Genomic DNA, 13771 nt, shown 5'->3' on the forward strand with positions numbered 1-13771 from the left:
TTCACCGCAGTATGAGTTTACTGAATGTATTTTTTTAATATCTGAAAGTCAAATAGAGACACATCTTATGTACTTCAATAATTTTGGCATTTACATTCTACTTCTTCAGTTCATTATAAGTAGATGACAACTGGTATCTTCCATAACATGTTAATAAAATCTTAATAACTGGAGTCTTAACTTATAGGTGACAGTACGGTATTTTTGAATTTCATAGAACATCACTATTTGACGATTTGCCAAATGACAGACTCTTACTTGTGATTTTAATTTATTCCTAAAGTTGCTTCTCAACCTCTCACTCGGTACAAGATTCTTGCAATGTAACATTCACATCAGTGAGCCAATGTGAAAGTTCTCATAAATTTCTTACCAGCTTTGTGAGACATGTTTTGGCTCATCCCTGAAGAATATTCAAGCATGCTAATTTGGGAAAACTACATAATAGGAACATTCCAAATTTGTACCTTTGGCTTTACTGATAAATGTTTATTATCAGTTATACCTCACAGTAGTACCACCATGTAGCATCAGGTAGTGCAGATTTAGCAAGTTTTTGATATTCAGGATTAAGAGAACAGGTGAATCGTAAGGATGAAAGGTCTGTTCTGTCCCGTCAGCTCACAGATCTGGTTTAACATGAAGCTGGCCTCTAAAGAAGACAGATAAACTCTCTAGTAGATGCAAGACTTATCTTCAGTGTAGACCAAAACACCAGAATGGCTAAATACTGCAATTGATCTGGTATCTTTCATGATATGCCTTTGGTTATGTTTCCCAGTGTATGTCATTTCCACTGGGGCTTGTCTGGAACTAAAATTGTCTCTAGTTATCAATGGATTCAGTGAAGAAACATCTATTGAGCTCTTATTACCTCTCAGACTATTTAGACCTCGGAGGTACAGAAAAAAGTAAGACTTGGACCCCAATTTCAAGAAATTCTCATACTTCTTAGAATAAGTTAACATTTTCCTGAAACTACATCTCACCACTTTCTGCTGTGTATGAAAAGTCTAGAAGAATCAGCAGATGCATAATTTTTCCTTCTATTTCACATTTTATAATATACAGTAATTTTGATCAAACCTCTTTCTTGCCACATATAACACTTTTCACCATCAAATAAAATCTTTTATTAAAAAATATTATCATAGTACTTTATATTTTATAGTTTGGAGAAAAATCTAGTCATAGACCACACAGCTCAAGAAGCAGTTTTGAATTATTATTATTCTAAGTAAAGACTTTCCATTCTAACACCTCAAGCCTTTTCCTTTTAGCTTGGGAACTGTTAGCCACCCTTACCTCCCTCCTTCATCATCACACCCACTATTCATGCCCTAATTCCCACTGCAGTTTCTATTTTTCCAAATCTTCTTTTATTCAAAACTCACCTTTCAGTAAACTGAATGACCTTAGGGAACTTCTGGCCATTACAACATTTAAAAAACTAAACCAATTTATCTTTCATATGCAAACTACTTGGTAACAACGGAATCCAACTAAACTTAATATGCTGTTAACATGAACAGTTTTCCTATTACTGTCACCGTAATTATTAAGATGGTGCCAAATATATTATGGAGCTATAGATATTAGATCCATTTTTTAAATTGAAATATAGTTGATATACAATGTGTTAATTTCTGGTGTACAGCATAGTGATTCAGTTATACATATATATTCCTTTTCACATTCTTTTTCATTATAGGCTATCACAAGATACTTAATATCCTGTGCTATACATTAGGACCTTGTTGTTTATCTATTTTACATATAGTAGTTAGTAACTGCAAACCCCAAACTCCTAATTTATTCCTCCCCGCCCTTTCCCCCATGGTAACCATCACTTTGTTTTCTCTGTGAGTCTGTAAATAAATTCATTTGTGCCATTCTTTCAGATTTCACATGTAAGTGATATATAGATCCATTTCTAATGATGAATTCTCCTTCTAGTTATAACATGAAAACAGATAAGAAAATTAGCTTGGTGAATGAGATAAATTCTGTATCACTCATCACATATGCGTATATAAGTACCTAGCTGAAGAAGGACATATTTAATTCTTTGGACCTTCCTTCATTTGGACTTGCTCCGCATTACCCTCAAAGTGTGCCTCCAACCTGCTCCCCTGGGGCCTTATGGAAGCCCCCCACCCCCACCGCTGCGGGTTTGGGACTTACTTGCTGCTGAGGCAGCGTCTCAGTGAGTACGAGGCCCCTCCTCCGCAGGTGCGTGAGCACTCGCTCCACGGGCCCCAGGCATCCCACAGGCCGTCCCGGTCCTCCTCAGAGCGTGCTGTCCTGGAGCTCTGTGAGGAACAAGACGACGGTCAGTACAAGATCTCCACTTGGAAACGTGTGTGCTAAAGCACGGGTCGTCTGTCTGTCTGTACCTGCTGGCCTTGTTGAGGATGAAAATGGGCTCAGATTCTTGGATTCTTTCCAATTTGATATTGTGCATATGTCTGGGGAGAGGAATAGTCGAGTTTCAGGACCCTGGACCATAACTGAAAAGGGCGCGGGACTGCCCTACTGGGAGCAAATAGAAAGAACAAGGTGGCCAGAAACAGGCATCAGGGTTAGAGGAAAAGAAATACCACTGAAGTCAAAATTTTGCCCAGAGTTCATGAATCTACTTCTTGCTGCTTTGTGAAAAGAGAAGCTGGGCTCAGAAATGGTTCTGCTCTGAGAAGCCTGACACGTGCATACCAGCACTGCTTTCCAAACTTAATGTTTTATACAATTGACTTTTTTTCTTTTAACGAAGCAGCATCATTTCCAGTTCTCAGATCTGCCAATCAGAATAACTACATGAAGTAACTTTAGTAATGTAGGGATTGGCTCTGGACAGATTTGCTTGTTAATGACAGACTTTCTAAGTGAAATCTACATTCAGTATAAGGAAAACTGTTATGTATAGGTCTCTGTGTAGTGCTTCACATTTCTTAGAAGAGGTGAAGTTTGTGCCAATTTTATAGTAGTTAATAGAACAGGTTCTGGAGCTAGAAACTGCTTAGTTTTGGATGTAGATTCTGTTTTGTTTTGTTTTTACTAATTACGTATCCTTGTACAAGTAACTTACCACCTCCCGATCTTCAATTTCCTTTTCTATAAAATGAGGATAATATTATATTCATGCATACACATGTATACTATAGAAAGATCAGTTATATAAGTTTAGCTTAGGACTAGTTTCAGAGTAATCTGTGAATATTAGCTGTAATTATTATATTATTATAAACTGAAAATGTCATCTATATACTTACACAGTTGTATTAGTCTGTTCATGCTGCCATAACAAAATGCCAGACTGGGTGTCTAAACAACAGAAACGGACTTTCTCACAGTTCTGGAGTCTGAAAGTCTGAGATCAAGATGCCAGTATGGCTGGCTCCTGGTGAAGACTTTCCCCTTGGGTTGCATATGGCTGCCTTCTCACTATGTGGTCACATGACCTCCACTTTTTGTGAGTAAGGGAAGGGTGAGCAAGCTCTAGTATTTCTTGTTAGAAGGGCACTAATCCCATCACGAGGGCCCCACCCTCATGACCTTTTCCAAACCTAATAATTATCTCCTAAAGGCTCCATCTCCAAATACCAATACACTGGGCAGGACGGCTTCAACATATCAAGTTTGAGGGGATACAATTCAGTCCATGGCAAGAGTTCTAAATAGTGTCAACTGTGGCCAAGTTACTTAACTGAATACAAGTGATATCCAAACAATAAAGATGGTATCTTTTCATGTCAAAGACATACAAATGACAAATGTTAAAAATTCAGAACTATTTGGAAAAAGCAACCTATAAAGAAAACGTGCATGTTAGGCAGCATGACAGTTCCGCCTTCACTTTTCTGAGGAGAGAGAACAGGCAGTGTAGAATACCGGGAGAACGTGGAATATGCAGGTGATGGGAAGGTAATCTCTAACAAAGCACTGTGAGAACTTGAGATGATGTAAGTAAAGTGACCAGCACACAGCAGGCTCTACAAATGGGAGCTCTTATTATTACTATTTGAAAAGTCTTTCTCACACCCTAACTAGTTATACTCAAAGCTGTATCGTCCAAGCAGGAGGACCCCCTGGAAAAGAAAAGAACATCATCTCACTTCTAGAAAACTATTTATTTTGCAGTAATGGGATTCTTTACAAATCAGTTGCTTTGGGGCTCATTTGTCAAACTGACTACTCCTTAGAACTTTCACAGCCTGTACAAATGAAGTCACAAACCTGGCCTCAGAGTGTTGTATCAAGGATTCTCTGACTGGTGCGTGCTTTATTTAGATTCCTAAATCACGTGAAAGACAAAGTGGGATAGACAGTGGTTGAAAGCAGAGAATGCAGACCTGCTCAGCCTGGAATGGAACACTGGCTCCCGAGCCTCCTAGCTTTCATTCTTCTTATCAGAATGGGGATAATAAAGCTATCTGCATTACCGAGACCTTGTGAGGATTAAAACAGTTAACATGTAGAAAGCACATATGGCAGAAATAACCCAAATGTCCATGGAAGCATAAATGGATAAGTGAACTGTGGCATACTCATACAATGGAATATTATTCAGCCTTAAAAAGGAAGGAGATTCTGACACATGCTACAACATGGTTGAACTTTTGAGGATATTATATGAAGTGAAATAAGCCAGATACAAAAGGACAAATATTTCTAAGATTTCACTTATATGAGGTACCTAGAGTCATCAAATGCATAGAGACAGAAAGTCAGTGGTGGTTGCGAGGGGTTGGGGGAAGGGGGAAGTAGGGAGTTGTTTAATGGATACAGGGTTTTCATTTGGGAAGATGGAAATAATTCTGGAGCTGGATGGTGGTGATGGCTGCTTAACAGTGTGAATGGACTTAGTGTCACTGAACTACACACTTAAAAACGAGTAAGATGGTATATTTTATGCCATGTATGTTATACTACAATAAAAATAAATATATACAATTTCAGAAGCTCATAAGGCCTAAATTATAAGCACTATATAAGCATTTGATGCTATTGTTAACATTGTGGTTTATTTAGTATTACTAGTTGTTAACCTCATTCGTAAACATACATGGGCCCTGAAGGTTATAGGAGGTCTGCTGCTGGGAAGGTACCAGTGTTTTGTTTTTTGTTTGTTTTCCTGCTGAGTTGAGTTGAGACAGTGCACTCGTAAGGCTCATCCTTCTTAAAACCCTGACTTTCCCACAGCAGAACCTCCCAGTCACCTGCTACACTGTATTACCCAGTGATATGACCTGTAAAGAGTTTGAGGTTCCTATGAAATGTGGCAGAGGATAAGAAACAGAAAACACTGGTTACCCCCAAACCTGTCCTCTCTAAAGGAAGTAGTTATGGAATTCAAAGCCTGTTTTTTTAGGATTAATAAAACCAATCTCTAATCACAGCAACAAGGGGTATTCTTTTTCCAAGCTTAATTAACTGGGGAGGGAGAAAAGACCCTTTGCCATTGACATATACATAACCAGTCTCTTGCTCACCCATTAAATTCATTCCTCAGACTTTTTAAAAGCTTACTGTGCATCTCCTGACTCCCGTTGTGTTTACCCTGTGTGACCTGAAGATTGTTCTGTTGGGAGAGTATTTGCCTGATGCTGTCACTGTTTACGAGACAAACATACACCGCGCAATGCCATTCCCCTTATTTTACTAAAATTCAATATGACTGAGATGAAAACCAACATCACAAATGCTAGCATTCATGAAGCAACTAAAATAAGCAAGATGAGTGATCACAAGTGATACAATCCAATTACTACAACTGAAAAAAAAATTCCACACGCGGCATTCACATTTGAACTCCATTTCCATGAGAGGTAAGAACACCAGAATGCCAAATCCTTGGGACATTTCTCTCTGGTGGCTCTCTGGTTAAGATATTTAGGAAATAATGTATGGTTGAGATTTTGTTTTTCTAGAGAAGTAAATTGTTCCAAACTCTGCTAAAGTTGCTGGATATTTTTGATGTGCTTTGTCTCAAGAGGCACTAAAATGGCTTTCAGGTGAGGGTTCACTCATTAAACATCTTACCTCATCACCAGTTAACAAGTTTTGGCAGAACTAGACATATTAAGTGCCCACATTTCTCTAAAAAACATCGCTCATCAGCCCAGAAGCGAGTCGTGGACCTATTTCTCAAACTGGAACGAACTCCAACTTTCAACAGGCAGAGTAAACATAATTCATTTCAACTAAATTCAGGTTTCATGTTAGAGAAAATAAAGGGATGTTCCTCCTTTTTGTGCCAGATTTTTACATCTAGAACCAGAAATGACATTTCGGTAATGCCTTTCAGATCATTTAAGACTTAGAAGTATCTGCTTTAAGACATCGTTAAGAGGACTTTCATCATAAATAACTTTTGTGTCCAGTCCAGGACAAACTCTTGTTTACTCCTCCTCACTTCACAGGAGCATTTTTTTTAAATTGTAAATTTTGAATTGCATCTAGGAAGAAAAAGTGAGGCAGAAGAAAACAGAAATAGATAATGAGTTGCTTAAAAGCAGTGCTGATTGCTTCTGAAACCACAATTCCACGTCCCAGCCAATGGTTCTTGATTTGATTTCCATCACATAAATGTAATATTTTGATCTCAATGTCTCAGAAACAAGGTCATGGACGCTATAAAAACAGTGATCTAGAGATTATCACTGACCCCACTGTTGGAATTTTCAGCAAGTGTCAGGTGAGATGATGGTGTTTAGCTACTAATGCCAGAAAGCTAAAGCGCAGCCATTAAATTCTGTATGTAACCGATGTTTTACCAACAGGAGATTTATCAGAAAAGGTCAGAACTGCATCTGATATTGAACTGGAGGGGAAAGTCCATTATAAATGTCCTTATTATAGCACTTATTTTTCTCCATAGTCATTGAATGGATTAGAATGGATAGTTGGCACCTTCTGTGAGTTGGCATTTCAGAAATCCACTGAGAGGAGAGAGTCCTGAGTCCTGGTTCTGTAATTCTGTGAAAACTGAACACTTCCCTTGAGTTACTCAATTTAGAAGAAGTCTAGCTATTTCTAGATCATTGATGCCACATGATGACCTTTGTAGCATTGATGATGACTCCTCAATCAACTACAGTTGACCCTTAAATACTTGGGGTGAGGAGTGCTGATCCTGCACTCAACCAAAAATCTAGTATGATTTATGGTCAGCCCTCTCTATATGCCATTCCTCCACATCCACATACCATGTAGTACCATAGTATTTACACAGTATTGAAGATATCCGGTATAAGTGGACCCAAGCAGTTCAAACCTGTATTGTTGAAGGGTCAACTGTATTTTTGTGTTAGAAAACTCAGCCGTCAACTCCCCAGTTCCAGCCAACCTTGCTCCTGGGCAGGTAAGTGGCTCCAAACCTCAGTCCATGCCAATTTCGTAGAATATAGACTATGGCCAACATCATCATATACCTCCTAGGAATATTAAAAGATGATTAGAAGAGCTTCTCTAAATCCATCAACCTCATCTCGCCATTACTGGCTCATTTAAATGTGGTTTTCATCTGATGGTTTTGTGGTTGATCTCAGAGGCAATTGCAGCAACCAAGTCTCATGTGGACAGTGCTAAGCCTGACAGGTACAAGGAGCTACAGACTTTGAGTAATCACACGAAGCAGTGTTTCCCTGAACCTCACTGGCCCAAAGACACTTAAACTTAGAACGACCTGTGTACCACTTTATCCAGAACCCTCTTTCACTGGAACCCGAACAGATTATCAAGGACTGATGAAAGATATTGTCGGATGAAGCAAAAGCTAGCCATAAAAACTCCGTAAAATTCTGTTTGTTCAGAGACACAAACATCTAGACAGATCACTTAGAAAATATTTTTTCCAAATGCTGTAACAAGAGGTCAAGCTGTATAGAACAAAATGAAAACGAAACTAGGTGCCGAGGAAATGGATGATAGGTTTTTGTAAAATTGAAATCATATAACAGATGAAGTTATATTATAAGCAAAGTGTTTTTCAGACATCAACAGGTCCTCAAAGCAGCAAAATGGGTTACCGGATGAGTGGAAGAATGGTTCTTACTATTTCAAGATCAGCGAGCAGCCACCTGAGTCTCTGGTTTTCCTCTTCTGACAGACAGACCCATTTAGCTCAAGCCATCTGGAGCTGTGTATGTGACGGTACCAAATGGATGTCACACATCTTGAACTGAAAAAGAGGGGTGACTCCTCCAGTGATGAGAGAACCATTTTTCCTGTGGTGTGCCCATGCAACGTGGAGAAATCTATACACAGAAACATCCTGTCCATGTATCAGGCTTTGGAAATGAATCTCCAGGTTCCATTTTTAGCTCCCTTATATCACGTCCCTATGAATCTTATCTAATCCCTGGCTTTTTCAACAACTGGGAATATGGATTCTGCCGCCAACTGTATGCGGTCGGGGTTGTGAGGCTCTGCTTCTGAGAGCTTACAGACGTTAAGCAGTAACTGGGCTCTTGTAAAAGTCTGTTCACTTTTTCATGTACTTTCTTAAAGAGCAGGGTGTGTGGATACCGAGGCATGCGCCTTCCCAAATACTTGCTGCTGGCTTTGCTGAGGAAATTTGGATCATCTGGTTCTTATCACAGCTGCACTGCTGGGGATATGATGATCTGTCAGTGACACAGTGCACGGTCTTTCAGAGGCCACTGCATCAAGCCTGTCCCTTGCTACTGAGGAGAAAAGGCCATTCTGGTACTGGGTGTAAAAGCCATCCAGCCTGCGGCAGGACATCTGGGTACCTGTCCTTTTTCTTCTGCTGCACCCAGGCAGGTACACACAGCACACCCTGTCCCATTCCTGTTAGGGCACCTGACTGCACCTCAACCTGGAGGGTGGGCGGTGAGGTGCTGGGATTTATCGAGTGCCTATGTGCCAGGAAGCATGCTAGAATTTACACCAATTACCATCTTTAATCCTCCCAATAAACCACGTCAGGTTGGAAAACTTCTTCCTATTTTACCAATGAGAAAACTGACTCTCAAGAGAGGCTGAACACCCTGCATCATGGTGCAGGAGATGGTGCACAGGCCGGGGAGTGAGATAGACCTTACTAGCCATGTGCTAGTAAACTGACTAGAGCCCTCCTTTGTCAGATCTCTTCGAGCCTGAGTTTCTTCATCTGTGAAATGGGGACATTAATATTCTCACTAGGGTCATAGTGAAGATTAACCGAGAAATCATACTTAAGGTGCCTAGTGTAGTTTCTGGCATGTGGTGTTAATTATTTCATCCCTCCATTCAAGCCAGGAATACACCCTTCCTCCCTGCCCCCATTCCCCACATCACAGATAGTACCTGGTACAGCCTTTTTTTTTTTTTTTTTAAACACAAGGTACTGAGGATTGAACTCAGGATGCTAAGGATGTGCTCTACCACTGAGCTATATCTTTCCCCACAGCCAGGTTTTTTATCCATAATCTGATCATGTTTTGTGCTGCCTGGCTTCAGATTTTCACCTTCCTTTCCATTTTGAACAGCACTTATGAGTACACGAATTTTTTTTTTAATAGCAAGACAAGAACTAAAGTTGTTGCTTTTCTTATAACAGAAAGTATTTTGTCCTCAGAACTCTTTCTCAATCTAGGAATTACAACTTGGAGATGGAATTAAGACAGCTTCATTACTTTTGAGGAAACGAAAGCCTGACTCTGGTCAGTGTCAAATGCTTCAGGAAGATTTTCATTTCAGAACCAGGGTAACTTGATGTGTTTGTATTTTCTCCAAGGCCAAGGCTGGGTTACAGCTCATCTCAGAAAGTGCTGAGAAACCTCTGGGTGGAAGGCTGGACCAGAACACAATTTCATAGCCAGCTGAATTCAAATCAATAATTCCTGATACGAGCAAAGATTAGTATTCAGGAAATCTGTGACTGGTCATGGAGTATTTTGAGTCAGTTTATCCCAGGGAAAGGCCTAAAAAAAATTCTAGCATTGTCAGTTTCTATTACTTTAAAAGCATACACTTCACAAATAGAAGTACTCTGCTTTGTGGTAATACTGATAGAATATAAACATAAATACTCCTATGCAGTTTTTTTTTCTGATAGAGATTTCAAACTCTCAGTTTGGATGAAAATCTATATACATGTATATATATGTGTATGCATATACATATGTATATTATGTATATACATTTATATGTGTGTATGTGTGTGTATGTGTGTGTGTGTGTGTGTGTATAAAAATCTTCAAGACACACTCTGAGAAAGCCTGGAAGATTTAAAGAGATTTTCTACTAGTAAGAGGTTGTCAGCCTAGTTTTCTTTTTTCCACTATAATAATTTTCTTTTTAATAACAACTGTAACAGACAAACTCCTGAACCTAGGGGCTGCTCAATTAGGAGTAGAAGGCTGAAACTGGTAATTCCGTTTCTTTCACAAAGGAAAAGTAGACAATGGGAGAATTGTATGCTGTAGAAACTGCAGTTGTTTAGGAAAAAAAATCATTTATGCCCTTGTTTGTGCTGACAGTCATTACGGTCTTGGCCCTTGCACTGGAGGGATATCCTGAAGCCTTTAAACTATTTCGCCTCAAGTGTGAAACTTATGCCATTTTCCCTGGAGTTGGAAAAATGAAGCTGCTCTTCCTGGTTGCTGTTTTTTCTAGACTAAGAAAGAAAAAATCTCCAGTGGAAAAGAAGACATAGGCTAAGCACCAAGGAAAACAGTGAAGAGTCACCACCCGGGGCTTCTGCACCCTTCTCTCCCCCCAAAACAGGCATACTTGAAACACCCCCTGAAATGAAATTCCCACTCTGCATTTTTGTAAATTCCTGACTTCCTGGTGAGCCAGTTAGAAGTTTCAGTTTCCATTTCCACTTCATCCAACCCGAGCTCCGTCCAAACTGTGACTCCCATCAGCCATAGATATTTTCTGCAGCCCTGGCAAATTTTGCTGAAATGCATTTACAAAAGCATCTGTAGAACTAACGAAACATCTGAGGCTCTGGGAAGCACATGTTGGGGTTTGGAATCATAGAGAAAGAATTCCTGATGGAGAAAAAGCTTACTTTGTGACTCCTTGAGGAAACTGGAAAGTTAATAAATTAATGTGGCTTTGAGTGTGCTGAGCAAAAACCCAAATTATGATTGATAATAGAGAAGTTGGAAGAAACGACCGGTTAATTTCACACTGCTATCAAGCCTTTGGTTTTAGGAGCACTTTCCTCGCTCTTCTTTGGTTGACCACGGACAGTGCCAACTGTGCCAAGAAAGGAAACTTGCCAAAATGGTTCTGAACGAAGCTCCCAAGGACCCCGGGGGTGTGATTTAGGTTCCCTTCCTATGGTCACAATGGGGTGTCTTCTCCCTCAAACGTGCCATTCCAGTATTGTGGAATGAATGTTTGGAATTGAAATCTAAAACATTCTCTGACTCAGTATTATGTTTTCTTCTTTTCTATGTTCTTATTTCTAACTTTTGCTTATATGAAATTCCCTTTACCCAGAAAAAGTAGCAGGAGGATAAGCTTTTACTATGTCAATATTTTGTTTAATCTGCAATTATTTGATCATCCATGCATTGTCAAGTTACAGAACACACGAAACTGAAAACAGGACTTTGTAGCTCTTTAGGATTATTATATTAATCAACAATTATCTTTCCAGTTAGAGTGTAAACTCTCTGAGGGCAGGAATTATGCTTTCTATTTCTGAGCTACCTACAGTTAGCATTACTATGCATGCAATTTAGAAGAAAACCTAACAAATTTGGACAAAAAATTGATAGAAGGTGAAAAGCTTTGGAAGTATATTTTGTTTTAAATCCTAGATTACATTTAATTGTCATCTGTTTCTTAAAAACAGACACAGGACGTGGGGTAAGCATAGGAGTGGGGTGGAGTGGGGTGAAGTTGGGGGAGAGCACAAGAAAGGGGGAGAGACGGGAGGCAAAAGAGAGAGGGATATCTAGTTACTTAAAATTTCCAAGTGGTTTCAAGTTCTGGAACTTTATTCTTTTTTCCAGTTCAAATATGTACCACCATCCAACCCCCTCTACACTAGGAAATACGTTTTGTCAAAAACATTGCACCTGTAACTCGGATGCACATTTTAAAAAGCAGTAACTCTCTCTCAATTACCATATCTCTGTATCTTCAATAGATAACATTTTCCTCTAGTTTTAACCTATAGCTGCAGGTAGCAGCTAGAATGATTGAAACAAGTTTCACGAGTTTTGCAGTTTGGCAGTAAATCATTTTGAGGGTCTACATATAGTCCTGATGATACTTTTCCACCATCAATGTAAAGAAAATCAATCAAGAACCCCAGCATCCAGAAGCATCATAACTGCTTAATGTAGACTCATGTGAGTAATCAGCAGATTTCCTCTACATCCTACACCCTACTCAATGCTCTGGGGCCAGGAAACCTTGTAAGTAAGGCGCATGGCTGCCAGCAAGTTGATCTGCTGCTTCGAAATGACTGTCTCCCATCCAAGGCTACCATTTTAGCAGCCCCCTATTTGATTCTCAGTGTCTACCTATAACTATTAGCAGAGCTCACAACCCCATAGCCCTCTGCCTCTTGGCTTTGGAGGGACCCGTTGCTTTCTCATGAACCTTAAATTCTAATCCTGCATGCTTTGCTTCTGCTCACTCTCCTGAGTCCAGCCTTGGGCAGCCACACTGCTTAGAGGCTTTATAATCCAGTACAGAAGATAAACAACAACAACAAAATATCTGATGGCTCAACATTCTCTACATTTAACCAGACACCAAGTCTTATCACTCCCACTTTTGAAATGTTTCCTTTCTATTCCCACCCTCTCCCATCCCTACTTTCACTGCCTCAATTCTGGTTCTAGCATTTCGTGCCTGGTGATTTGCAATAGGCTTCCCCTCTGATTTTTTTACCTCCAGCCTCTCCTCCTGCCATTCTGTCCTCCACACTGCTACCAGTTATCTTTCTAGAATGCAGAGCTAAACCGTTTCCTCCTTAAGAGACTTTCTTTGGTTCCATTGCCTGCCAATAGCTGGTGGCATCTAGTAATGGATTCCAGGTAGACCATGAGGACTCTAACTGTATGAAACATTTTGGGTGCACGTGCATTGTTACCATGTTTCTGCAAAGAGGACTCAGAGCTTTCATCATGTTCTCCAAAAAAGGTTAAGAACCACTGGGCATAAGATAAAGTCCAAATTATTAGGGCAGCATATAACACCTTTCCTAACCTGACCTTCAGTCAACATGTTAGACTCATTTCTGCTGCTCCTGATCACTCACGTCCTCTATGCTCCAGTGACAGGGCATAGCTGCTCCGTCAGACAAGCTGCATGGGGACCTCTGACACTCTTCCTGATTCCGCTACTGCTTAGCTTGCCTTCCTTTCCATCTCCCTCGTATCTTACTACTTTCTTCAACTTGTGTACTCCTGCTCCTGCTTTAAGATGCAGCTCCAGTGTCATCTTCTAGTGGAACGTTCTCTAACCTCCAGCTAGAATCAATCACTGCCTCTGCTGTGTACCCTGAACATATTGCCAGCATTTAATACACATGGCTACTTTAGCACTTGTCAGCCACTACACGGTAGTCATTTGTGTACACATCTATCCCAAAGAAAGGACAGTGTGTTCCTTAAGGATCATGACAAAGATGAATACGTCTTTGAACCCCCAGTGCCTCACAGAATAGCAGATATGTAATTGGTCTCAATGCACATTCATTGAATGAATAATTAACACAAGGCAGGCTAGGACCAGTTGTAGCTGAGTGTCTAATTCATAACGGCTGTCAGCTTTTGCTCTCATTTATATACAG

The 13771-nt window shown here is 39.9% G+C and overlaps 1 protein-coding gene across 4 annotated transcripts in view; it reads right to left on the reverse strand.

The window, feature by feature from the left end:
* Nucleotides 1-13771, reverse strand: part of ADAMTSL1 (ADAMTS like 1) — a 373405-nt gene that overhangs the window by 340661 nt on the left and 18973 nt on the right. For all 4 annotated transcript variants that reach the window (XM_064490187.1, XM_064490185.1, XM_064490186.1 and 1 more), the window contains exon 2: nucleotides 2185-2312. In XM_064490187.1, the coding sequence (XP_064346257.1) occupies nucleotides 2185-2312 (128 nt within the window). The remainder of the gene's footprint in view (nucleotides 1-2184; nucleotides 2313-13771) is intronic.

The sequence above is a fragment of the Camelus dromedarius genome, chromosome 10 (assembly GCF_036321535.1).
Source record: "Camelus dromedarius isolate mCamDro1 chromosome 10, mCamDro1.pat, whole genome shotgun sequence".
Taxonomy (NCBI): Eukaryota; Metazoa; Chordata; class Mammalia; order Artiodactyla; family Camelidae; genus Camelus; species Camelus dromedarius.